We start from the raw sequence: 25239 nt of genomic DNA on the forward strand, positions 1-25239 counted from the left end.
TGGGTCGTCCGTTGAAAAACCTATGTAAATAATTTGTATACATTTATAGTAAAATGGTAACAAGGTTCCATTAGTTAACATTACTTTTACAGCATTTATTTATCTTTGTTAATGCTAAGTTCAACATAAACTAAAAGCAATTTTAAATCTGAAGTTGTTTGTTAACATTCATGTAACATGAATTAACAATGAACGGAAGTATTATTAACAAAGATGAATAAATGCGATATATATATATATATATATATATATATATATATAATTGTTCATGATTTCTAATGCATTAACTAATGTTAACAAATATAACTTATTATAAAGTGTTACTGTAAAATGAATGGTTGACCCAAGGTAACGAGGCTCAAAATTAGAGCAATTAATAATGGAACCAAAAACATGTAACAACCATCAAGATCCATCTAATAGTGATATGTAGGAAATAATGTGTTTATTATGATACTAATGCTAACAAATAAACATATTACGCATCCTGTTCTCATTGTAACGCTTTTGAAATAACAAGACCGGAAAGTGTGCACAGTTCTTTGTTCTACAGGGACACAGTTTTACTCCGTAAAGGAAGTGACCCTCTCCTTTTCCGTTTTAACCGGGCGCGGTTGAGCACGCGTACACGATTTTCTGCACTAGATTAGAAATAAAATTACTGTAATATTGTGGCTGTATAAAGGAAGCGATAATGGTAAGAATAAAGCTATATATTATTGCAGTGGTAAAACTAAAAGCAAGCTCATCAGGAGTGTTTTTACTAGTTATTAGCATGTTATTAAGCTAACATGCTAAATGTTATATAAGGCCGAATAGGAACGTGCAACTTTAATACCAGATTACTAAGCAAAAGTCATATGTAATTAAATGTGTCGTTGATGGCCACATATTAGTCATTATGTATAATTATAGGCTGTACTACAACATTACAGCACCAATGAAATAGGGACTTTGTCTTTGCTATTGGATTCAAATGTAATTATACTCATGTCATTTTGTTTTATATTCCCTCTAGAAACCCATTCTTCTACAGGGCCATGAGAGGTCCATCACTCAGATAAAATACAACAGAGAGGGAGATTTGTTGTTCTCTGTAGCCAAGGATACAGTGAGTAAAATAAACAACAACAACAACGAAGAACATTTCAACAGCTTATTGTTTTCTTGTGACTACATTCTGTTTATATGTATATTTTCATTTCAGGTTGTCAATGCTTGGTACTCTGTCAATGGAGAGAGGCTGGGCACTTACAATGGACACACAGGTGCCGTTTGGTGTGTGGATGTTGACTGTATCCTTTCAAAAAAGACAATTGCATTGCAATGAATGAACACCAATTTTGAACGAAATACTGTTTATTTTTTGGCCTTTACTTCTCCATTTTGGAAAGTTTTTCTTAACATGTTTGTAAGGGGATACCAAGAACGTATTGACTGGATCTGCTGATAACAGCTGTAGACTCTGGGACTGTGAGACAGGTTGGCAAAGTGTTTACAATTCTCTTTTAGTGCCTAGTCTATTATAGTTGTGTTAGCTTAAAATGAGTTTCCTTTTGCAGACCCCTTACTCAATACAACTAATGTCTCATTTAATTTCACAGCAAAACAAGTAGTGTTTTTCCTATTTTCAAACTACTTACTTAAAAGCCTTCTTGAATTATGTTTGTGTATTGTCTTCCTCAGGAAAGCAGCTAGCTCTGCTGGAGACCAGTTCGGCGGTGAGAACGTGCGGCTTTGACTTCAGTGGGAACATTATAATGTTTTCTACAGACAAACAGATGGGCTATCAGTGCTTTCTCAACTATATTGACCTGCGAGACCCCCAACAAATTGGTTAGTATTGTGACCACTAGTAATTAGCCTTTATGTTGCATTCTGGTTATTTTGACCTCAATAGAGATTGCTAAGACATGTGACCAACTGGGCGGCAACGTCATCAGAACGCAAAGAATTATGGGTATGTTTGGCCCGTTTACATGGGCTGGCATAGCAGGCTAGTGTTCTGGCATGAAAATAATAAAAAATTAGCGTGAAAAACAGAATATAATCCTACAAAATGCAGCGGGATAAAGAAAACATTGTCGGACCATACCGCCTAAAACTAAATCCTAATGCAAAGACGAGATATGACGAGAAAATAAAGGGAATCAAAGGACTGGATCCTAACGAGCATAGTGACTGGTCAGGGGATGTCAACCTGTTGCCCAACTTCCAGCACCCTATATATATACACAACTACATGATATTAAGTGTTAGTGCATACACACACATGCACATGTCTGTGATTTATCACCCACAACCTACCTCATACATTTCCAGTTATCTTTTCTATGGACTCTTTATAATGTAAATGTATTCATCTAAATGTATTTACATGTTACATATGTAAAGAAACTGAAATTAAGTTGGTTGTTACTACTATTTAAGTTATGTAATTGTGTTTGCAACCAAATAACACTGATTTAGCACAATTCTTCCTAAATACAGATAAAGGAGGCAGAATTTCATTCAGTCTTTGTGTATTTTATTTACAGAAATGGCTAAAAATCATTACATGTGAGAAGTGACATTACAAAATCTTTTGAAAAAAAACCAAAAACATATTTACATATTAGATGTGAGCATGGTGCTTAATTCTAACATGACGGCTTCACAGCAATACTTGGACACATATTGGTCAAAGCACAGCACACAACCACAATTTTATCCAGCAAAGTCTTATCCTCCCCCTCACAAGGCACCACAAATCCCAGGCGTATTGTGTCATTTAATATGTTAAACTTAGAGCGCATACACCCTATCACTCGCTCCACGTGGATCCTGACATGAGCTAACTTCCTGGTCTGTTCCACATCTTTTGCATTAAGTTGGCTGTGGCTCCTGGTGAAGGCAGGTATTTTCAGTGTAGCACCCACAAGGGCAACACTTTCTTTAATATCAGTGCCCGGCGATGGGGGTGGATTCACGGGACCTTCCATATCAGTTGCAGGTGTAGTGTTCTCTGACAGTAACAATAAAAATAAATTTTGTCATATCACAACCTTTATTCCAAAGTAATCCAGATTAGATATACACAGGGGGCAACATATATTGTATTCTTTTACTATTTACCTGGGTATAAATGTGCTGCATTATCCAACTCAGCCTCAGGACCAGAGTTGTCAGTGCCTAGCGATGGGGGTTGCTGTTGTTGTGACCTCGTCGCTCTTCTCCTAAACCGCTTGAACCGGTCTGTGTTAGTAGCTTTGACCTCAGTATGGCCGAGGTACAGAGAAGGGGCCCAGTCAGGATCACACTCCAACATTTCATAGGCAGGTTTGCCTGCAAACACAGTCACCAAATAAATTGCTATGTAGCCTAAATGTACAACATTTAAAACTGATTAACGTTACGCTTTAGTACATTGGTAACTTAAGCTCATTTTCTAGCCATTTCATGATAGTTAACAGTTAACATTGGCCTAACGTCTAATCTAATGTTCTGGTTACATCAAACAAAACACGCTGGTTATTTGTCCACAACACAACATTTACAGAGAGTAATTAGAACTTACCTTTGTGAAAATGCTTTGAACACACCATCATGTGTGGTGGAGTGTTATCGAAGGTAATCTTGGGGCTCCTTACTGCTGCTATCCATGCCATTCGTCACCTTTTTGTCACCTCTGAAACATGGCTTGTACTATTATTTTTTCAGGCTGGAAAACGATAAAAGGATTTTCCGTTCTTAAGCTTTATGCCACTTCTATCGTGAGAACGAATATTGCAGTACACAGCAGGTAGACGGCATCTTGAACACTGCGTTCTTCCCTCCATGCTGGCCAGTCTGGCGCCTTCTGTTTGTGCCGCGGATTCCCAAAATGCTTTGCGTTCACCACTCGTAATACGTCACGATGACGTCACATTAGCAATCTCTATATCTTTTTTTACAATTACTTTTTTCTTTTTTATACTTAATACAATTGGAATACTATTTCTTGACTTTGTTGTATCTGAAAACACACACACACACACACAAAAAAGAATCTACAATTTTCTTTATATTTTAATGGTTTAATTTCACTTTGCTACTCCTAATTGAGGTGTTCCTGGTCAAAAATTGCAGTACAAAATATAGAAATAATAAGTGTTCAGGAGCATCCCAGTCCTTTAGATGAGCACATATGTAGATGTGTGTTTGCAAACACAAAGTCCTTGGACATATGCACACACACACGACACAAAACAACCACACACGCAACGTGTGCTGAGCACCCTTTTGTGCATCGTCTTTCCTACACTCGTTTGAATATTTCAAGATCTACTATTAAGTTGTGTGTCTAATCATTTGAATCGGAATAGTCTGATGTAAGTTACGATATGTCATTGTCTCATGTTATATGTATGTTTTAGGACAAAATAAGAAAAAAAGTGAGAGACACTCCTGTTAATTATATTTATGTGTGTCTGTGGGAATTTCATACTGCAGTTAGGCCTCTGAGTGGAACACATTTGCTCATTGCATTTTACTAATTGAGACTTTTCCAATGATTTTTAACACATGGTTATCTCATCTTTTTTTTTTTTAATGTTTTTACAAACTCTGAATATAATTGTTGTGACAATAAATTTGCTAATTATGAGAAGGGGGAAAAAAACAGTTCTTATTTATCAACAAATCAAAAACATAATTTAATTGGTAGGATTATGCCTCCTACACACTACATGCATTCAAAAATGTCGGATCGTGGTACCATTCACATTACACAACTGTTTGTCTTGTCATGGAAGTCGTGGCATTTTCAAATTACACCACGAATCAGTGACAGGGGTGAACACATTACAAAACATTTTGCTATTGACGAATCCCCGAGTACTTACGTTTCACAACAGAGTACACGCGAGAAGTGCTACAAGATAGGAAAACAAATGCATGATCATATGTTATGCATTTCAGAATATGATGTGTATGTTTTTAATCATATATTTTATTGGTTACAATATGAAAAAATACCTCCTACTGAAAAATCTTCTATTTGCTTACCTGACAGTCCAAGACAATTGGCAATTCCAACTCTTCTCTTTCTCTACCCGGTTGTAGTACAGTTCAGATCAAACATCAAATCTGGTGCTTCTGCCAATGTTCCACAAATTTTTCCTACATTTCTTCTGTCCAATGAGACTTTCTTGATATTGCAGCCATGCTAGTTGATGTTCTGTTGCAGGTACATCAGGACTGCTCCCTCTGAAACTTTCTTGCTCTCTCATTGGCTGTAGGTCAACGCTGCATTTGTATTCAGTCAAAACATATTTCACATTGCAGGATTTGGAATCGCAGACAAGTCCAAATATTTAACAGTCTAGATATCTCGCTGACATCAGCGATGCTCCGGCAACGTGTAGGTGATCGTGTCTTTGATAGTTCATACATTGCGTTCATCACTCATGGGAGAGAGCTCCGATTTGCCTACGATTTCAGGCTTTTGTTGGCAATCTCCACAAAACTGTCGGTGAGCGAAAATTGGGCTTAAAATCGTGTAGTGTAAACTCGGCATTAGCCATATGCATTGTAAGCTTTAAAATGACACCTATTATATTTAGATCAAGCAAGTTGTTATTAATGTATTACATAAAAAAAAATTCTGCATGGAGTCCTCCCCACTAGGCTGATATAAGCTCGGTCGAATGAATCCTTCTATCAATAAAAAATATATATATATATTAAAATATGTCCAAAAAATATGTCATAATTACTGAAAAAGAAGCTGAATAAAAGTTCGAATGCAATATGAAAGATTTATTAACAATCTTAGTGGGCCGGATATTTTTGACTGGGAACACAAAAGGTGTTAACACAAACGAACACAACACAAGAGTTATAGCAATACCAATGATACTGCTAGTCAGAAGCCTTACTATTTTCACTATTTTCTCCCACAGAGGACAACCACCCATATAAGTCAATACCCTGCAGTGAGTCAAAAATCACAAGTGCAGTGTGGGGTCCACTTGGACAATTTGTGATTGCTGGCCATGAAAATGGAGAAATCAATCAGTTTTGTGCTAAGGTTTGTGCCTTTTTCTTTCTCTTGTGCATTATTGAGTGGAATATTTGTGTATGTTGGTTGTCTAAAGATTAGTATGTGTTTGGTTATTTAGTCAGGGGACATTCTGAAGACTGCAAAGGAACACACCAAGCAGATTAATGACATCCAGTCATCTGTGGATCTCACAATGGTCATCAGTGCTTCTAAAGACTGTACGGCTAAGGTTTGTTTTGAAACTTGAATGGCAATTTAAGTCAGTCTTTAATGGTTAATTGTGGTTGGAATAATGCTTATCTAGATGTAACTTACAGAGTTCTTTATTTTGCAGTTGTTTGACTCAACAACACTTGACCACATCAAAACTTTCAAGACAGAGCGACCTGTCAACTCTTCAGCAGTTTCACCCAACATGGACCACGTAAGGGATCCTTAACCACTTACTTGTGTGACGCTTTTATCTATTTAGAAATTAGGAGCCTTTGAGTGTGTTGTCTGTTTTGATGCCCCAGCTGTATATTTTGATGACTTGTCCAATGTGTTGCATTTCTCTTGTGTTGTAGCTTTGCTAATAATTTGGGTTCTTAAACTGATAGCAGATCGGTTTAGACCACTACATTGCTAACATATATGTTCATTTATGTTTTGCTCAGGTGGTTATGGGAGGTGGTCAGGAGGCCATGGAAGTCACAACCACTTCCACTAGGATTGGCAAATTCGAGGCCAGGTTTGTTTTTTAGTCTGTGATTCCAGTAGGTCTGCAATAACTAATCGATAAAATCAATCATAATCACTAGTGGAAATCGTCTACAATGGATTTCATTTTCGATTAATTGGGAGCTCCATCAGTGATGTCAATTTACAGTAGTGATGCACTTAAATTATGAAACTCGTTTGAAAAATGGTGGAAAAATGTTGAGGTGGAACAGGAGCACTTTGCTAAACACTTAAAAAATATCATAAGCATATGGTTTAATGTGGAGCGGTTGTTGCGTCAGGTGCTTTGAAAGAGTGTTTGTGTGCTGTTTGATGCACTTAAGAATTGTTATTCTCCAGCGCATGACTTACATTTTACTGTTATGTTTTATTTTCTACAATGTATAAATATTATAAATTCAAAGCCAGGTGTTTATTTCCATCTTGCAAAACTTACTTTATCACAAGCGAATCTTCGTCAAGCTTGCATTGCATGCATCTGCGTTAACAGCGAAAAGGAGCACATTCATTTTGACTAAACTGTGCAGTTTAATAAAGGTTTTTACTACATTTAAGTGTTTGTAAAATTTCGTGCCGCCGAATCAAATTTAATAATATCTTGCGCAATCGCTAAATGCTTTTCATCTGAAACACAAATCTGTGTGTGACGCCTAGTTTCACATGCATGTCGCGTGATCCATCCAACCACTTATGCAAGTGATCTGCTCTGCACTATCCTGTCTCTGGAGCACCACAAAATGTATGCTACTTGTGAATTCGACTGAGAATTTTCTACTTTTAAAGCACTGTGGAGGAAGTCAAACACTTAAATGTCTATACAGGACGGATGAGAAAGAGACAACACTGGAGCCAACATAAATTGCAAGGCTTTGTAAACTGCTAAAATGTATCATTGTAAACTATACCAGAATTTTTTTTAAATGACATAATTTTGTATGTCTCATGAAGAATCTATCTACAAACGTGGTGTTTCTAAAAGTTGTTAGGCTGTCATTTTCCATAATAAATTGTAATAATTATTTTTTTATTTTCATATAGATTAGCCACACACCCAAACCACAGTAATGAGGGGCCATCCATGGTCTTACCTGTGGTTATTTATTATTACAAATGCACTGTTAAAAAAAATTAAAGATGCATGCTAAACATAAGGGTAAGACCAATAAAGGACTTTAAAGTCTGAATCTTTAAGAATTATGAACAAATAATGGATAAAGTTTTCCTCATTGGGAGCATGATGAAAAGAAAAAAAAAAAGAACTGTTGTGGAGTTGGGAACACACTTTCACTAGAAGCACTGTCCCAACTCAGTAAAGTAGTCTACTCATGGTACAGTCATAATGTTCTAACTTAAATTTGTTAGTTGGATTTCCCACAGGACCTTTAAGAAAGAGAAAAAAAACTCAATTTCAAAAGGTTCCAGATGTTTAGATTATCAAAAATAACCCATATATCCAAAGTTAACATTATATATAGAAACTCACTTTAAACTTGGTGCCAAAAACAAAAGCTGCGGTTGTTACAGAGCAATAACAGACCTCTAGATGACGCCATTGACCAATCAGAATAGAGTATTCTAGGCCGCCGTGTAATTATACACAATATATAGCATGTAATTATTATTATTTTGTTTTTAAATAAATGTTAATAAAATAATAGAAATAAAATGTGGTCGTTGCAGCCGTAGATTCCAGTACTCGATAAACATTCAAATAATATTCTGCAAGTCTCAAAATCACTCGTGTTTACTATCAGCCTTATTAAACAGAGAAGAGGTAGATTGATTTTACCATTTAATCGGTGCTAATATTTGCATTTTGTAACTATTGTTTATCTGCAAAACATCTATTCTGTCACTGCTGAACAGCTCCATTGGGACTACAAATCAGAAATTTGTTCTGATCACATTTCATGAATGACGACCACTGTCTTGCTTTCTATTAGTTTATATGCATATATTACCTAAATGTTATTTAAATGTTAACACATTTAGGTGTTAAATACTTGTATGATCCTCTGTCAGAACTGTATTCCTGATCTATGAATAATGTGCTCTCTCAAATATTTCCAGGTTTTTCCATGCAGCCTATGAAGAAGAGTTTGGGCGTGTGAAGGGACATTTTGGCCCCATCAATTGTGTGGCATTCCACCCAGATGGGAAAAGGTTAAAATTGCCAACCTTTCTATCAATATTGTGAATATTAATTACAATTCATATTAAAGGTTCTTAGGAAATCTTTGCTGTCTTTTATAAGCTACTGTGTTATTATTTGACTTCAAGTCATCTACAATAAATGGATAATGCTTTTAGCTAAACATGGTTACCCTAGTTTATTATATAGACTTGTCAGATCAAAATGTTTACACATGCCTTTTTCTCATTCACAGTTACAGCAGTGGAGGAGAGGATGGTTATGTCAGAATTCATTACTTCGATCCCCATTACTTTGATTTTGAGCTTGAGGCTTAGTAACTATGGTTATCACCCACTTTCAACAACACTTCTGTAACATCTGACTACCAGACCCTAACATCGGAGACAACACGGGGCTAAACATGCAGACTGCAATTTATACAATCACCTTCATACATATATTGCATTTAAATAATTTCAGGCCGTGTATTTAAGAAATGTAAGTTAACATTCTGAATAAACTTGGTTTGAGATATAAATGGTCTTATTTTGTAACTGCTTGTCTATTAACACAAAGAATAGATGTGCAAATTGTGCACACTATCACTGTTATTAAACCGATATTGTAATACTGATATGGTTGCACAAACAGTGTAACAGTGTCCATCTACATTTTTTTTAGCCATCTTGGTTGTTTTTTTTTTTCAGAGGAGTTTAAGCCATAAAACAAACAACCAACCAGCTTGGAGGTGATTCCCAACATTACAAACTTTGAAACCAAAAAATATAACTTAATTGGCCAAAAAGGTGCAAGTGTACTTTCATGAAGGAATTAACTACAATCCTGTAATGCATTGTGAATAACAGTAAATAAAAAATGTGTAAAAATATAAAAATATTGATTTAAAGTACAGAATCAAGTTAGCTAAATAGTCAGGATTGTACAAATAAGTAGTTTGAGAGTGTAGGAAGACCGACTCGATTGAATCATTCAGTGCATCATCAGAGTGGGCGGTCGCTGCTGAGATCTACTGCTAATGTTTGTTTAACAGGATTCTCTGGTGGGCCTTTCTATGCCAGATCATGTGTAGTTAATAATGGCTTCGACAGAAGCAGATGCCATCCCAACAATGAACAACCTCCGAGCTAATGTTAGGCCTGACTGTAAAGGTGTAAGAGGATGCCCACTCTTTTCAAGGTACAATTTTCCAGGACATTTTATACTTAGTGCACACTGCTCTGTCTTCTCACACACACGAACAATGATCATGAGGTGTTTGTGTATGAGCAGCCGGCTTCACGCGTTCATTTTGAAGAGCATATCACTTGCAGACTACATATGTATTCAATAAAATAACAAGACTTCTGCAGTTTAATTATTACACTAAGTCATATCACAATTTTAATTTGATTAATTGTGCATTCAAACATTATTTTCATTTCATATTCCAAGACATTCTGCATTTTAAAGCTAATGCCGTTTTATGACTAGATTCCGTATAATACATGTAACTGTTTGTGGTATAAGCAGACTTCGAACTTTTTTAAATTATTGAAAATTAATTTACACCAAGATGTGAAGGCCAAATCACCACACTGCCAACTCAGGGTGTGAATTGGTAAAAAACAAACGTGAGAACACGTCAAAATCAATTTCCCCATGGAAAAATAATGGGATCTTTACTCTTGGACCCACACCGTTGCACTCCTGCTTAATTTGCAAACATGGAACCAAAGGAAGTGATGCTCATCTTCTATTAAAAAAATTCTCAGAGTAATTGCATAATTAAAACTTTGAAGAAATGAAATACAGAAACATCTGAGATTTTTTATTTATTTTCTTTAACAAAGTCATTGTTATAATAAGGACATTTCACAACCACAGAACTCTGGAACTCCAAATGGCTAAATCCGGTCAGCCATGTGACTGACTTGCTAGAGCAACCACAATAGAAAGGAAAACTGGAATCTAACAGCAATACAGCAAGCCTTTGCCATGCCCCACCAGACAGGGGAAGTTCAGAACAGCCATCAATACAGACACCTTAATAAAAACGAGGTAAAAGACACTGAACAAACAGCATCCACAGTGAAAATCAAAACCAAATAAAGGAGACCTATATGTGCGAGTCCATGATTTAAAACAACTTCTAAAAAGAGGGGACCTCCGTGATGGGAGAGAAATATTTGTGCTGTCTCTGGTCCTGTTTGAGGTGCTATTGTTGGTAAAACAGTAACAAAGTCAAGGAAAAAAGGAGAGTTTTCAAAGCACTAAAAGAACAAAGAAAAAGGTACATATTTCATTTCACACTTATAATGTAAAAAAACCTTTATACTGCTTCATTAGATTACAAATAGTAAAATGAGTCTTACAAAATAATTTACAGTCTTTAGCTCTGGGGCTAACATCAAGCATGTTTGACGTGTGAGAAGATAAATGTGTATGTGAATGAAAGTTCATGCATCCGTGACGACCGAGCAGCCTTTTTCAGACTGGTTTTAATTCTTCTTTTGGCCTGTAAAAAACCAAAATGTTTTTAAAACACTGTAGAAACATTAGCGGTCAACACTGCTTAAATATTTTTAAAAGTCACCAATTCTCAAATGCATTGCGATTTGTAACAATAATAAAAAAATTAAAATGTCAAAAAAAGTTGCATGACCTGACCCAATCAAAGTCAATCACAACATATTTGATATTTAATAAATTTGTATTTGTATGCATAACATGATAACTCACCCCTTTGTGTCCATTTTCTCTTCTGGAGCCTTCTCCTCTTTAACATCTAGTACAGATTGGGAGAGAAATTGTGACACTATCCATGCTACATTATCTCATATGTTTTAAAACTGACTTTCAGTGATAACTGAAAACTGAAATAAACATGTCCGTTTCTCATGTTAATAGGTTTAAATCAAATATGAAGGAAATTGGCTGTACCTGTTGGCTCCCCTTTCTTCTCTTCTCCATCCTTTTCTTCTTCAGTCTTCACTCGTTTAGGCTTCTTGTAATTGGCCGCATTTCTCCGGCCGCCCTGTCCTTCATCCTCAGAGTCTGAGAACTCCTCATCACAGGCTATCCGCTTGTCATGGGCACGGACTTTTGGGACAAGAATAAACAACATTTAGTCATTCATCTGAAAAATGTGGCAGTGATAGAAGAATGGGTCATTGGGAAGCGACTAGACTGTGAGGTGGCACTAACTTGAAATGCGTTTGTCCTTGTCGTCCTCCTCATCTCCACTATCTTCCTGAACAGCATCCTCTGGGATTGCCTGCATCTGCACACCTGGGGCGTGTGGCAACATTCGCAGGTTCTCAAACAGACGCTGTCTGTATGGAAAAGAAACAAGACGGGCACAAAATATTTAGAGGTGTTCCAAGGAAATATCAGATCAGCTCAACTATGATGCATGTACAACTTGCATTCAAACCAAATCAAAACAATCAGTGAATCACGTGTTGCTATTTCTACTAGGTATGTGCATGAGTAATTGACTACTTGTTCTGCATCAGCTAGTCGACTATTAAAACCACTACTTGAATATCGCAAATTGATTTTTCCTTGGACAATGCTGAATTATCCTGTACTTTACTTCTGAGTCTCACAGTTACAATTATGTCCACTGGGGGCGCAGTGGATGTGTGTCGAGGTGTTTGATGAGAGAATACATGTTGGTATATTTGCTTTTGAAAGCAAAGCCTGGTTTAGCACTAGCAATACTTGTAATATTTTGATTCATATTAAATTCTACTCAAGATTCGGTTCTTAGAATCAAACAAAGAAAACAAGAGGATCTTATTTTATGGTGGAAACTATGAAGCAGTACGAGAAACTCAGAAACTTAACAGACCAGTATGTATGTGCACATTTTAAAAAACTTAACTTGTTTTTATGAATAATAACATCATGTGAAATGATAAAAATATGATTTTATGAGTTTATGTACGTACATTACCCTAATACAGACAGCATTTGTTTCTAAGTTATGGGTGAGTGCAAATGTTTTTAACTTCAAAATTATTTTATTATTAATGCATATTTATTTTTTCTCCAAATGAAAAGCATAGTTTGAAGTTACCTTATTTTTAATAAAATAGAATAAAACAAAATATGCATTTCACACGTGTGTCATACTTGTTATTTTAAATCAATTACTCCACTACAAAATTGCTCGAAACTGCGCATACCTAATTCCTACGCTTAAAATGGTTGTAATATCAACAGTATCAGAATTGTATGATTTTATGCCGTGCTGCATATAGCAATGTAAATGGTATAGCAAAATCTCTAATATCAGATCACGGCATATTTCTACCATCCCAGAGTATACCTGTATGCTATTATACCACCCAGCCATAAACAACACAATCTTAGTCAACTACCTAGCACTCTCTACTTGTTTATTTTGGCATGGCTATTCATCCCACTTACTTGATCTTTTCCAGATAGTCATTTGTGTTCTGATTGGTCATGTTGGAGGGGCTGATGTGGAGTTTGAAATCAGGTCCAAAATACTCAAAGTAGTCATTGTACGGGAGCTCTGATGTAACAAAAGAACAGGTTAAATTATACCTACCATCCAAAGAACACAACCCATTGCAAAAACAAACTAACAGCTGTAAGTGTCGCACCATTTGGAATGGTGCTGTCCAGTGCTACAGCAGTCTCGAAGGTCCAGCAGCGGGCCACATTCCTGATGGTGTAGCCTCCACCTCCCAGCATGAGCATGGGCAGGTTAAAGCTTTTCATGTACTCCACACATTTAGCATGTCCTAAAAGAAGAGGGGTTCAATTAGACAGTAAACTCTCCGTTAGTCCGTTTTACACCAATATCAATCACAGAGCCATTTTGCAAAATTGGAAAGGACGTCAATGTGTAAATCAGTTTCAATCTCTCCAAAAAATAACTGACGAAAACGTTTGAATGGTTTTAGATTTTTTCAACAGTAATGAAGTAGAAAAAGATGCATAATGATGATGTAGTAATATTAATTAAATATATGAGACAAAAAGATAAAGAAAATCTATAGACTTCCCTGTTTGAGCTAAACCAGTTAATTATCTCAATTAAACGCATTAGTAGCTGATACTTTACACATTATATGCCGTTTTCTTTTTTTTAAGAGTTCAGGTTTTAGAAATTGACATCTTTAATATGTTTGATACATGATTAAATAACTGTTTATAATTTTGTTTTAAATATTTGGTTGAGGGGGCTCAGCTGGGTAGCTCAGCAAGTATTGATGCTGACTATCACCTCTGGAGTCACGAGTTCAAATTCAGGGTGTGCGGAGTGATTCCATTCAGGTCTCCTAAGCAACCAAATTGGCCCGGTTGCTTGGGAGGATAGTCACATTGGGTAACCTCCTCGTGGTCACGATTAGTGGGTTTTGCTCTTAATGGTGCTTGTGGTAAATTGTGTGTGGATCGCGGAGAGTAGCATGAGCCTCCGCATGCTGGGAGTCTGCGAGGTGTCATGCACAGCGAGCCACGTAATAAGATGCACAGATTTTTTACCAAAAATATTTGATTGAAGTCTTTTACAATTTGCCATGTTTTTTTTTTGCCATTTTGCACATTATCATCAACTAAAATTGTATTTTGTTGGCACATTTTATGCAAAACTATATGTAAATTTAGAGTAAAACTGACTAAAATGTATAAATAGGACACATTTGCCAAAAGATAAAGGGTTTGACAAAAATGATCACGGTTGTGTGTGGTGTTTTGCAGTACCTTTGATGGTAAGGTTGAAGCAGCCCAATCTGTCTCCAGACAGAGAGTCAGCACCGCACTGCAGAACCACAGCACTCGGCTGGTACATCTCCATCACTTTGGCCATGATCTGTGGCACATTCACAAACATGTAAAGATTCAAAATACATTCATTTCTCTGTAATTCAATATTAGGATCATTAAAGTTGACAATCATATCTCAGGATTATTTTAAAGCAGGTTTTAGATCTTTTGGAAGACATAATATTTACAAACTTACAGGTTTGAATATGGCTTCATAAGATTCATCATCTATACCGTCCCTGAGTGGGTAATTCACAGCATAGTACTTTCCCTTTCCTGCACCAATATCCTGCAACAGAAAATGGGGAATATTTAGTTTTATGCCCATGTTTAAAAGTGGGTCCTCGCAAAAAAGCATTGGTTGGATTAAAATCTCAAAACTCAAATATAAGTAAAAACCTTTCTAAATTAGGTAACTGAAAAAGGACTTACTCTGAGGTCTCCTGTACCAGGAAAATACTCTCCATACTTGTGGAAGGACACAGTCATGACACGGTCTGTTGTGTAGAAGGCTTCCTCAACTCCATCACCATGATGAATGTCAATGTCAATGTACAGGACTCTTTGATGGTACCTAGAGAGGTTTACAAAAGCCTTTGATTAAAATGTCAAAAGTATGCGCAGCAACTAAATGGATTTTCTTTGTACAGATGCAGTATGCACTTATGAATTATATGAAATACAGCATTACAATATCATTATTAGTGGTCAACCAATGTTTGTTTTTTTTATATGGCAGATGCCGATATCCAGAGAGCAGGGTGGCCGATATATCAAGCAATTCAATATAATAGTAAATTACATATCTATGAATTGGCAAAAAAATAACTTTTATTTACCATTATATTTAAACAATTTCACACAAATCTTAAAATATATAAGATTTTATGAGTTTACATGACAGATAAGTTTGGCAGTCTCAGACTGTATGAAGTTGCTAACGATTAGGCTACGCCAGTCACCGTTGTCCAGGTTCGGACCCCGGATTGATTCCATCCGGACCACAAGACATCATGACGAAGGTTGTGCACTCACATTGTCTCTAGTGAGCAGCACAACAAAACGCCAGTGCGGTGTATACCAGATCTGATTTTTCTGCGCTGTATTCTTGAATATTTTTAGCACTGAACACACTTCATTTATGCCCTGTCCCGCTCCGCACACGTTGCCTCTTTTTCCAGCATGCAGGTAAATATGTGGTGCCGCGCAAATTAACGTGGTTCCACCTATAGACCAACATTTTTTCCTTCTAAATTTAGCTTTATTAATCAGCATGTTAAAAGATTTAATAATAAACAAGTAGATTTCTGTTCTAATATTGTGAAATAAATCAGATGTAATCTCTGGTATGGATCACAAGATAATACAATTACTAGTTTGTAGTGTAGTCTTTCTCAATTTAATGAAAATATAAAAATGGTCCAGTTCAGACTTTTACATTTTCTAAATTTCTCTCATGGGATACCCCTGAACCCCCATACAGTATTATTCCTCAGTCACAAACGCTTCTATGCCCCCTTACTTGCTATCTGAATGTAGCGGAATTCAAAATTATTTGAATGTAAAAAATGATCCGCTGTCATTATGCTGCAAAAGGAACAGATGGTCTTTGAACATTCATGTCCAACTGTACTCGATTGATAAACACTATAAAATTGTTTAATATTTTGGTAGATGAACCCCCAGACACAACTGCTTTGGCCGTCTCTGGGCCCCCAATTGTATAGACTATTTAGGAAAGAAAAAATAAATAAATATATATATATATATATGTTTTTTTTATGTTGCTGTAGTGATCATAATTTTGATTTCAGTGAAATGCATACTTGAGAAGTTCCAGAATGGCCAGTACGATGTCGTTTACATAGCAGAAACCAGATGCCTCAGATTTCTTGGCATGATGAAGACCTCCTGCCCAGTTAATAGCAATATCTGTCTGCTGTTTGTTGAGTTTCACTGCTCCAGCTGAGAATGACGAGGATGTAGTGTTAGATAAGAGTAAAAAAATGCAGCCATGCCGATACACACACGTAGTTACTCTGGATTAAAAAAACAACAACAACAACAACAACAAAAAACACTTACCAACAGAACCACCTGTTGAGAGCTGACAGAATTCAAATAAGCCATCAAAGACAGGACAATCCTCCCCTACATTAACTGCAGGGTCAAAACACATACAATTTTATGTATGTCCATGAAACAGAAAACTATTTTACGATTTCAAAAGTCAGTTCCAATACGGCTGAGATTTAAAACTTTTTTTACTTCAATCTTCAAATGAATTTAAGATACGTTTTGTCATGCGTGAAGGCAAGACCACACGTGGTCATTCTGAGCAAAGTGACAAGTAAAAACTTACATCTCTGCATCTGTTTGCTGTACTCAGACATGTTGTCTGGGCGGATTGAATGGAGGAACTTGATGTAGTCGTCACTGTGATACTTGGTCATCTCTTCAGCGTTGGCCTTATGAGGCCTCTGAACATGCAAACAAGTAATCAAATCAACTTTGTCCTCAAATTTTATGTAAAAATAAAATGACTTATTCTTCTTACATAAATTTCCATTTTCCTATAGAGGCCATAGTTAAGGAGGAGGTTGTGGGTCATGCGTATTCGGTGGGGTTTCATAGGGTGACCCTGTCCATAGTAGTAATTCCCAACATCACCTGGCAAAAAGATGCAGTACATTACAATCACAAATACAGATCCCTCTAGATATCCAGAACACGTTCTGAGAAATTTTATTGGAAACAAGCCTCAATTGCTTTCATTAATCCAGAGTGGAAAATAACTTTAGAATTAATTCTGGGTTTATGGAATATCTGTTCTGCTGACCCAGATATTCAATCAATTTCTGCAACAGGCCCAGAACTACAGAGGCAAAGCATGCTGCAAGCTTCAAACTGATTATTCATTTTATCACAATCTAAAGCATAATTTTCAAAATGGGACTATATAGGGAAATTGTGGTAAAAAGGAATGAAAGATAAATAGATTACAACTCGCACTATAAACTCGAGCATCATTCATAAACGCTCAGAGTTGACAATGCTACGGAATAAAGGCATCCTTAACTGCAAGAGGCTCATTTCAGTACTATTGTCGAGTTTCACAAAACGAACAGTTAATCGGACTCTCTATTCGCGTGAGATAAATAAAGCATGCGTTACATTTAACGCGGATATATTTTACTTGCAAAAAAAAGAGCCAAAATTGTGCTATAGTATTGCTGCTAACACTGTCCATCGGAACAACAGGATGCTAACACTAGCATTAGCACTGTGCTCGCGGTGCGGCTAAACCCGGCTGACAATTCACCCGCACTCAACGGGACAGATTTGATCCAGAACAGACACCGCGCTTTATTGCTCTGGTAATAAAACCTCGATGTTACGCCACTTTTAATGCCATTCTTACCATCATAATAATAGCAAACTTTCTTCTTTGTTCCTTGAGAACTCAGCGCCATTTTACTCTCCAATTACAGCCTGCGCCTGCCGGGCTTTCTTCACACTTAGGAACTTCACTAGCAACTTGTCACGGGTCGATTTGAGCCAATCACAGTTCAGATTTCCTCACGGGGGGCGTGACATTTGAAAGTCTCTACCAATCTTCTCTTCTGCTGTCTTAAGGATCTGAGTCTAACTCAACAACTGTTTAAATGCCCACCACTATATACTGCAAATATGGCAAATGTGTAATATTGGCAGTGAGGATGTCATTTTTTTCCCATAAAATATCTTAAAAACAAAAACGTATTTTCTGATACACATTCGTAGTAGATTCACCCAAAAAATCATGAACATTCTCCTATCATTTACTCACCTTCATGCCACCCCAGATGTGTTTGACTTTCTTTCTTCTGCTAAGCACATTATTTTTAGAAGAATATCTCAGCTTTGTAGGTCCATACAATGCAAGTGAATGGTGACCAGAACTTTAAAGCTCCAAAAAGCACACAAAGGCAGCATTGACGTTATCGATTAGACTCCAGTGCTTTAATCCACGTTGAAGCAATCTAATCAGTTTGGGGTGAGAACAGACTAAAATATAACCATATTTCTTGACATCAGCAGTCTCCTTAGCGATCATGATTTCAAGCTTGATTACACTTCATAGATTTTGACTCATGCGCTGAGTACTAGCAGAGCCCATCTGAAGGGGGAGCCCACAAGGTTAGCATAGAATAGCATAACGCAGCACTCCCATAGATATTATATTGCCGGCATACTGATGAGGAGACAAGAGACCATTCTTTTTTAATGGATGTCTTTGGAGGAGATGCTTCATAACACTGAATAATCAGTTAATAACTTAATTAATTGATCGCCTGTCCTCTAATCTTGAACTCATTTAACACTAAACAATCCTTTTGGGAAAAACTATGTGTGGAGTTTACTACAGTGAAATAGCTGTTTTATAAGAAAAAAAAAAACACTGACAATTTTGTCACAGGTTGGTGTCAGTTTACGGTTCTCCCCATTTTTGTTTGTTTGGTGCCTGCAAACTGTGACTTACTGTTGTAACACACTAGTTGACCGTTACGCTCTCTTTATTGTTAAAATAAAGTTGTGTGGAGGTTATATCTCTATATAGAAAATCTCTGGAGCAGAGCACTATGGTGCAAGGAAGAATAATCAAGCTTGAAATCATGATAGCCAAGGAGGCTGCTGTCAAGATGTACAGGGAAAAAGGTGTTACATTTTGTTCTGTTCTCACCCCAAATCAATTGAATCTCTTTTGAAAATATTGATTAAACCATTGGAGTCTTATGGATTACTTTTATGCTGACTTTATGTGCTTATTGGATCTTCAGAGTTCTGGTCACCATTCACTTGCAAGTGTTATTAATGCAAGCAAAGAAAATGGAAAATTACTTCACAACATCATCTTGTGATGCTGAAGACCTTGACATGGAGACAACTCCTAATCTCTAACTTGTGAAGACAATACAAACAAATACTTTTTAGCCCAAGACTGAGCACTTGTTGTATTAAAATGATTGTCAGAAATTTGAACACTCAAAATGGTGTATAAAGCAAAGGAAGTCCCACCTTGGGGGTAAAAGAGTCAATCACATTTTAGATACATTGACATGCCTGTCAATTAACTTGAAAACATGCATGCGCATTAGCTGATCAAGCCTGAAAAACAAACAAAAAAGAGTGTTTTTTTGTTTTTTATTTTTTATTTACGCGATCTGAGCTAAAGAAGCACAATTTATGGTACGTTTGTTGTCGTATTTAACTGCTGATTTGAAACATGTTCTTTGATCGTAATCATGACCAACCGTTTTGGAGACTATGGTCTTTCCACATTTAAGTAGACAGACTGTGCATGCGCTGAAATATTTGTAAACAATAGGATTGGATCAATATGTAAGTTACCTTTTTTACTCTAAATTCTCCTCCCTGCACAGTATGCACAAATAATGTGAATCTCCAAAAACAAAAGAAGAATATGAAAGTGGAGACTAATAGTAATAGTTTCTTACCCACATCTACCAAATCGCTACTGAAGACATGGATAAATCACTGGATTACTCTTATGCTGCATTCATGTGGTTTTTGGCCCTTCAACGTTCTGGCCACCATTGTGGTCAGCAAACGCAAGAAAGTCATACACATCTGGAATGAGGTGAGTACATTTTGAGAGAATTTTTGGATGAACTATCCCTTTAAACATATTTCCATAGTAGATGTGCATGGCAATAACATATCAGAACTGTTCCAACTAATAACATTTGTTTTAACAGTCTCATTCAGAAGCTCAAAACTACTAATGCCACAATAATCATATTTCTAAACTTCTTAATTCTAAAATGCTCAGTTTAAACTCTACAAATTTGCCTCGAGTAGATGATTACTGACATACCTCTACTTAACACACGATGGCGCCATATGCTTACGTTTGTCCTCAGCGATAACTCAATGGCCGTTTACAACAGCGGATGGACAACGACATACGATTCATTTAATTGTTTGTTTTTGTTTTTTTATAAATTCCGATAATTATTCAGCCAATGACCGTTAAAGAGAAAAACAGCAGAGTATAAGCAATTCATCCATGAATTAACTGTCAAATTATGTAAATGAATCGCTCACACGACCAAAGAATTAACAATCCTCCCTCAGAGAAATCCTTCACAGGCAAATTATTAGAAGTATATGAAAATTATCATAACCGTCATCATTAATCACTGAAAATGCATAATTTCTTTTTAAGCAAAATCATCAATGTATTTTTTGCTACATAAAATCCGTTCAATTAACCATGAATGAAAACGAAGCATAAGAATGTTAAAAAATAAAATAATTATAATTACAAAACACCATTGATTATTTGATTTGATCATTTTTTTTGTTAGGTCTTTAATATTCTACCAATTGCAGTATCTGTTCGTTTTAGATTTATTAGACTTGAAATGGGATTATTTCATTATGGTCTTAATCTTATATTCAGCCAATTGCATTCAAAGAAAAAAATTAATGACTTGTGAACTACTACATTATTTTACTTCCAGCATGCCTTCTCATACTCTAACATTGTGTGATGTGGCAATAATTATGCATGACTTGTGTAAATACACAGTTATAATGGGTGTGTGGAGTGGCTTTCCCTTGATAATACTCACTGTGGAGAAGGAAAAACACAAACTGACCATACGTAGGTAACCAACATTTATTTACCGTAATCAACTTTACAATAAAACCAGTAACATCTTTAAACGTTAGCAAAATAAAGAACAAAATTGGTCAAATGTATTTACAGAGACCAAAAAGCAGATCAAGGCTCACATTTAACACATAACAACTCTGCTTCTTTTAAAACTTCAAATGTGAACATAGCAAGCTCAAATGTGTTTTTATTTTGTTTGTTTTTTTAAGCCAAGATGAAAATTAAAATGCGATTTCAAACAAACGAGACAAAGTCTTCTGGATATTTAAAATGGTTCTCTATACACCACAAAATACTTAAATTTGGGTTAAAATATAGGAATGTAGAAAGTTGGCAAGTCTTTTTCAATTTCCTTTTTTTTTTTTAACAGTCATTGAATGTGGTGATGTTAATCTTGCACAATTTATCTATATCGTCGCATCTTATTCACTGGTGGGCTTCAAAGATGCTTCTCCTTGATCCCGTCCCCAAACTCTCAACTCACTCCTGCGTTGACATCCCATTTCCAAGAGGTATCGGCCTACACTCGGAATTCCAGATCTTTGAGCCATTATCAGGGAAGTGAACTAGTGAATCTAGTCTGTCATTTGTTATTAATCTTGAAGAAAGTGGCACGAGGAGTCTTTTTTTCACATACATGTGTATATATACATATACATATATCCATGTATATATACATATGTATACATATACACATATATATAAATATATATATTTTTTTTCTTGGAAAAACAGTTCACAAAGTCTTTTGTGAAGTACAATCACTCCTTCTGTTCGGATGGTGCAGGTGTTGAGCTGGTCTCCTCTGTTGGTTTTGTGGGCTCAGCAGCAGGTGCAGCAGCCTCTTCCTTGGGGGCAGCAGCAGCCTCTTCAGGTTTGTCTGCAGGCTCCTCTGCCTTGGGGGTCTCGACAGGGGCAGGTGTCTCCTCGGCCTTGGTCTCCACCTCCTTCTTCTCCTCAGGGGCTGCCCCGTTCTCCTCAGGCTTCTCTTCGGCGACCGGAGCGGCGGCCTCTTCCTTCACCTCTGCACTCTTCTTGTTCTTCTTCAGTGAGATGCCCTTGAATTTGAAGGAGTTCTTCAGGGAGAACTTCTTCTTCTTCTTCTTGGGGGTCTCCTTGGTGGCCTCGCCCTCAGGTTTTGCTGCTTCCGCTTCTGTGGCGGGTGCAGGCTCGATGGCATCGCCAGCTCCTGCCTCAGATTCCTTGGCTGCCTCTGCGGAGCCATTGGTGGTGGCAGCGTCTCCCTCTGCCTTGACGTCACCATTGGTCTTAACATGACCATTCTCCTGAAAGAGAATGAAATTCAGATTTATATAAATCTCACATCAGGAAACCCACTTCAAAATGAATTAATTGTAATACAGCCATACTATAGGCCTACATATATTAACATGCATGCATCAGGGGAACCCTTCAAACGTCGACGGTCACGTAAATAATGCATGCCTTAGAGGTGACGCCTTGCAGTACCACTCACTACCGAGCGAGGGCGACCGAGTCATATAAAATACACACAACAAATGCGACTCGAGACAGCAGCTTCGAAACAAAAGACGGAGACCGATCGAAGCACGATGGAGAATTTCATTGCGTCTGATTCACCATTTCGCCATCGACGATGCGATAAATCAAAATAGCATTTTCACAAATTAATACAAAATATAAGTACACTCATTGATGGGAAATCTTTTAGTAACATAAAACCGCTTATGCTTGACCAAGTGTGGACTCTCGCGCCTATGTCTAGACTTTAAAGACCGCGCGTCTGTAAATTAGACACCATGCGCTCAACAGAAAAAACGAATTAACATCCAAAAAATTTTTTTTAAAGAAAATTATAATTCTTACCTAAACTCTCAAATACCAATTTCAGTCAAAATTCCTTCCTGATAGATCTTAACCCCTGCTGTTAACCCATGCATAGTGAGTACGTGCAGCATCCTCCACCTACACTGACATTAATGGAGCTCGCATAGAAACAATACCGACGGTCTCCAAGCTCTCAAAATAAGACTTCAATGCTGTGATCATGTAAGAGAACAACCACTTTCATAGCTAAGCATGAAACATAAATATAAATGGCATCCGAGCGTGATGTCTCGCAAATGCTCAATTTTACCGCGTGCCAATGGAATGAAGATTTTTATTATTTTTAAACTGTAAAATTTTTAAAAGCCTTTTTATTTCTCTCTTTTGAATCAAAATCAGCACGTTCTACTTAAACCGTCTGGCTAAAATCGCTCGCGGTGTTTTCGCGACTCTCAGTGAAAAGCACTTGTTGGTCAGATGTGGGTGTGTCGCTGAGGATGAGATGGATTTATGCCTCTCGTCTTTTGCCTACCTGTCCGTTTGTCTTGACGGCAGCCGGGTCAGCAACGGCGGCTTTCCCCTCGACAGCCACTCCTCCCTTTGATGCCTGGGATCCCATTATGTTCAGTTTGGTTTATAAAGTAAAATGAAAAAGAACTCAAATTCAGTAAGGCGGGAAAAATAATCCAGACCAATGGGCTAGCAGCAATGCATCCAAAGGTGCGAATGAAGATCTCTCTCTCCTTTGTGAGGACACCTTGAGATGATCCACTCCTGTCTTCCACTCGTGTGCGTCGAGGGCGACCTACTACTACCAGTCTAGTTCTACAGCGCTTCAAGATAAAACAAGGCCCCGCCCACGGGCGTGTCTCGGTAAATCTAGCCAATCAGGAACAAGTTACCGCCCACTTCTGGACCCCCTATGTGTCCAACCTCTATTTGTTACCACATCAGATTCCTTGAAATAGAAAATGGCATCAAAATAGTAAGAAGACGGAAATGAACAGGGTGACTTGTTGAACTTTCTGGTTACTGAATGCAGTAGGGCTCCAATCTAGTTGAAAATATATCCAAAGTACACCAAAAGATTTGAGACCTATCCGTAGTCAATGTGCCCTGAATTAATTCATATCCTCATGACAACACTAAACTTTATGTTATTTGTGTTATATCAGCAAAATCATTAATTTAAACTTTTCTGACACCAACCCTGTACACGTGTACTCTGGAACTGAATTTACAATTAACCTGCACTGTATACTTGACCTTCTGGTTTATGTGGTTTACTTTTTTTTTTCTCATCCTTTTTATCCCCAATTTGGAATGCCCAATTTCTAATGTGCTCTAAGTCCTCATGGTGGCGTAGTGTCTTGCCTCAGTCCGGGTGGTGGAGGACGAATCTCAGTTGCCTCCGCATCTGAGACTGTTAATCCGCGCACCTTATCACGTGGCTTGTTGAGCGCGTTAACACGGAGACATAGGGCATGTGGAGGCTTCACGCTATTCTTCGCAGCATCCATGCACAACTCACCGCGTGCCCCACCGAAAGCGAGAACCACAATATAGTGACCATGAGGATGTTACCCCATGTGACTCCACCCTCCCTAGCAACCGGGCCAATTTGGTTACTTAGAAGGCCTGGCTGGAGTCACTAAAACACACCCTGGAATTCGCACTTGTGAACTCCAGGGGTGGTAGTCAGCGTCTTTACTCACTGAGCTACCCAGGCCCCCTTATTTATGCCTTTGGTAATAACACATGAGTGTATTCCTATCTAGAATTAAAGATCAAGGCATGTCAAAAAATAAATATATATATATATATATATATATATATATATATATATATATATATATATATATTTACATAAGTGGTACTCAACTGGTTTTACTTCAGAACCCAAATTTAACATTGGACTTCAAGTGGCGGCCCAACACAGTATGAAACTTCTGTAGTTTATTATTCAGAAGTATACTAAAAAGTCCTTAGCATCGAACATTGAAATGAATCAATATTACAATGACCTGCGTAGGCCCAACAATATGCAAAATGATCACCATCACATAGGCT

The 25239-nt window shown here is 37.1% G+C and overlaps 3 protein-coding genes across 3 annotated transcripts; 1 reads left to right on the top strand and 2 right to left on the bottom strand.

Annotated features, from left to right (window-relative positions):
* The first annotated feature begins 552 nt into the window (after positions 1 to 552).
* LOC127619981 (eukaryotic translation initiation factor 3 subunit I) lies at positions 553 to 9414 on the top strand. Its single transcript, XM_052093025.1, has 11 exons — positions 553 to 697; positions 1019 to 1111; positions 1208 to 1295; positions 1417 to 1482; positions 1687 to 1836; positions 5922 to 6049; positions 6141 to 6251; positions 6357 to 6446; positions 6679 to 6752; positions 8813 to 8905; positions 9130 to 9414. The coding sequence occupies exons 1-11, from the start codon at positions 695 to 697 to the stop codon at positions 9209 to 9211; spliced, it is 978 nt and encodes a 325-aa protein (XP_051948985.1). The 5' UTR covers positions 553 to 694; the 3' UTR covers positions 9212 to 9414.
* Positions 9415 to 10699: 1285 nt separating this feature from the next.
* Positions 10700 to 18232, bottom strand: LOC127619899 (probable histone deacetylase 1-B). The gene is made up of 14 exons (XM_052092930.1): positions 18100 to 18232; positions 17236 to 17348; positions 17041 to 17158; positions 16764 to 16838; positions 16505 to 16643; positions 15111 to 15252; positions 14875 to 14967; positions 14616 to 14724; positions 13511 to 13651; positions 13311 to 13419; positions 12081 to 12208; positions 11817 to 11975; positions 11616 to 11661; positions 10700 to 11391 (listed from the first exon to the last, which is right to left on the bottom strand). Exons 1-14 carry the CDS (start codon positions 18149 to 18151, stop codon positions 11364 to 11366), a joined length of 1452 nt encoding a protein of 483 aa, XP_051948890.1. The 5' UTR covers positions 18152 to 18232; the 3' UTR covers positions 10700 to 11363.
* Positions 18233 to 21349: 3117 nt separating this feature from the next.
* LOC127620026 (MARCKS-related protein 1-B-like) lies at positions 21350 to 23972 on the bottom strand. Its single transcript, XM_052093092.1, has 2 exons — positions 23702 to 23972; positions 21350 to 22646 (listed from the first exon to the last, which is right to left on the bottom strand). The coding sequence occupies exons 1-2, from the start codon at positions 23786 to 23788 to the stop codon at positions 22122 to 22124; spliced, it is 612 nt and encodes a 203-aa protein (XP_051949052.1). The 5' UTR covers positions 23789 to 23972; the 3' UTR covers positions 21350 to 22121.
* Between the last annotated feature and the right edge of the window lie 1267 nt (positions 23973 to 25239).

This window comes from Xyrauchen texanus, chromosome 26, assembly GCF_025860055.1.
Source record: "Xyrauchen texanus isolate HMW12.3.18 chromosome 26, RBS_HiC_50CHRs, whole genome shotgun sequence".
Lineage (NCBI taxonomy): Eukaryota > Metazoa > Chordata > Actinopteri > Cypriniformes > Catostomidae > Xyrauchen > Xyrauchen texanus.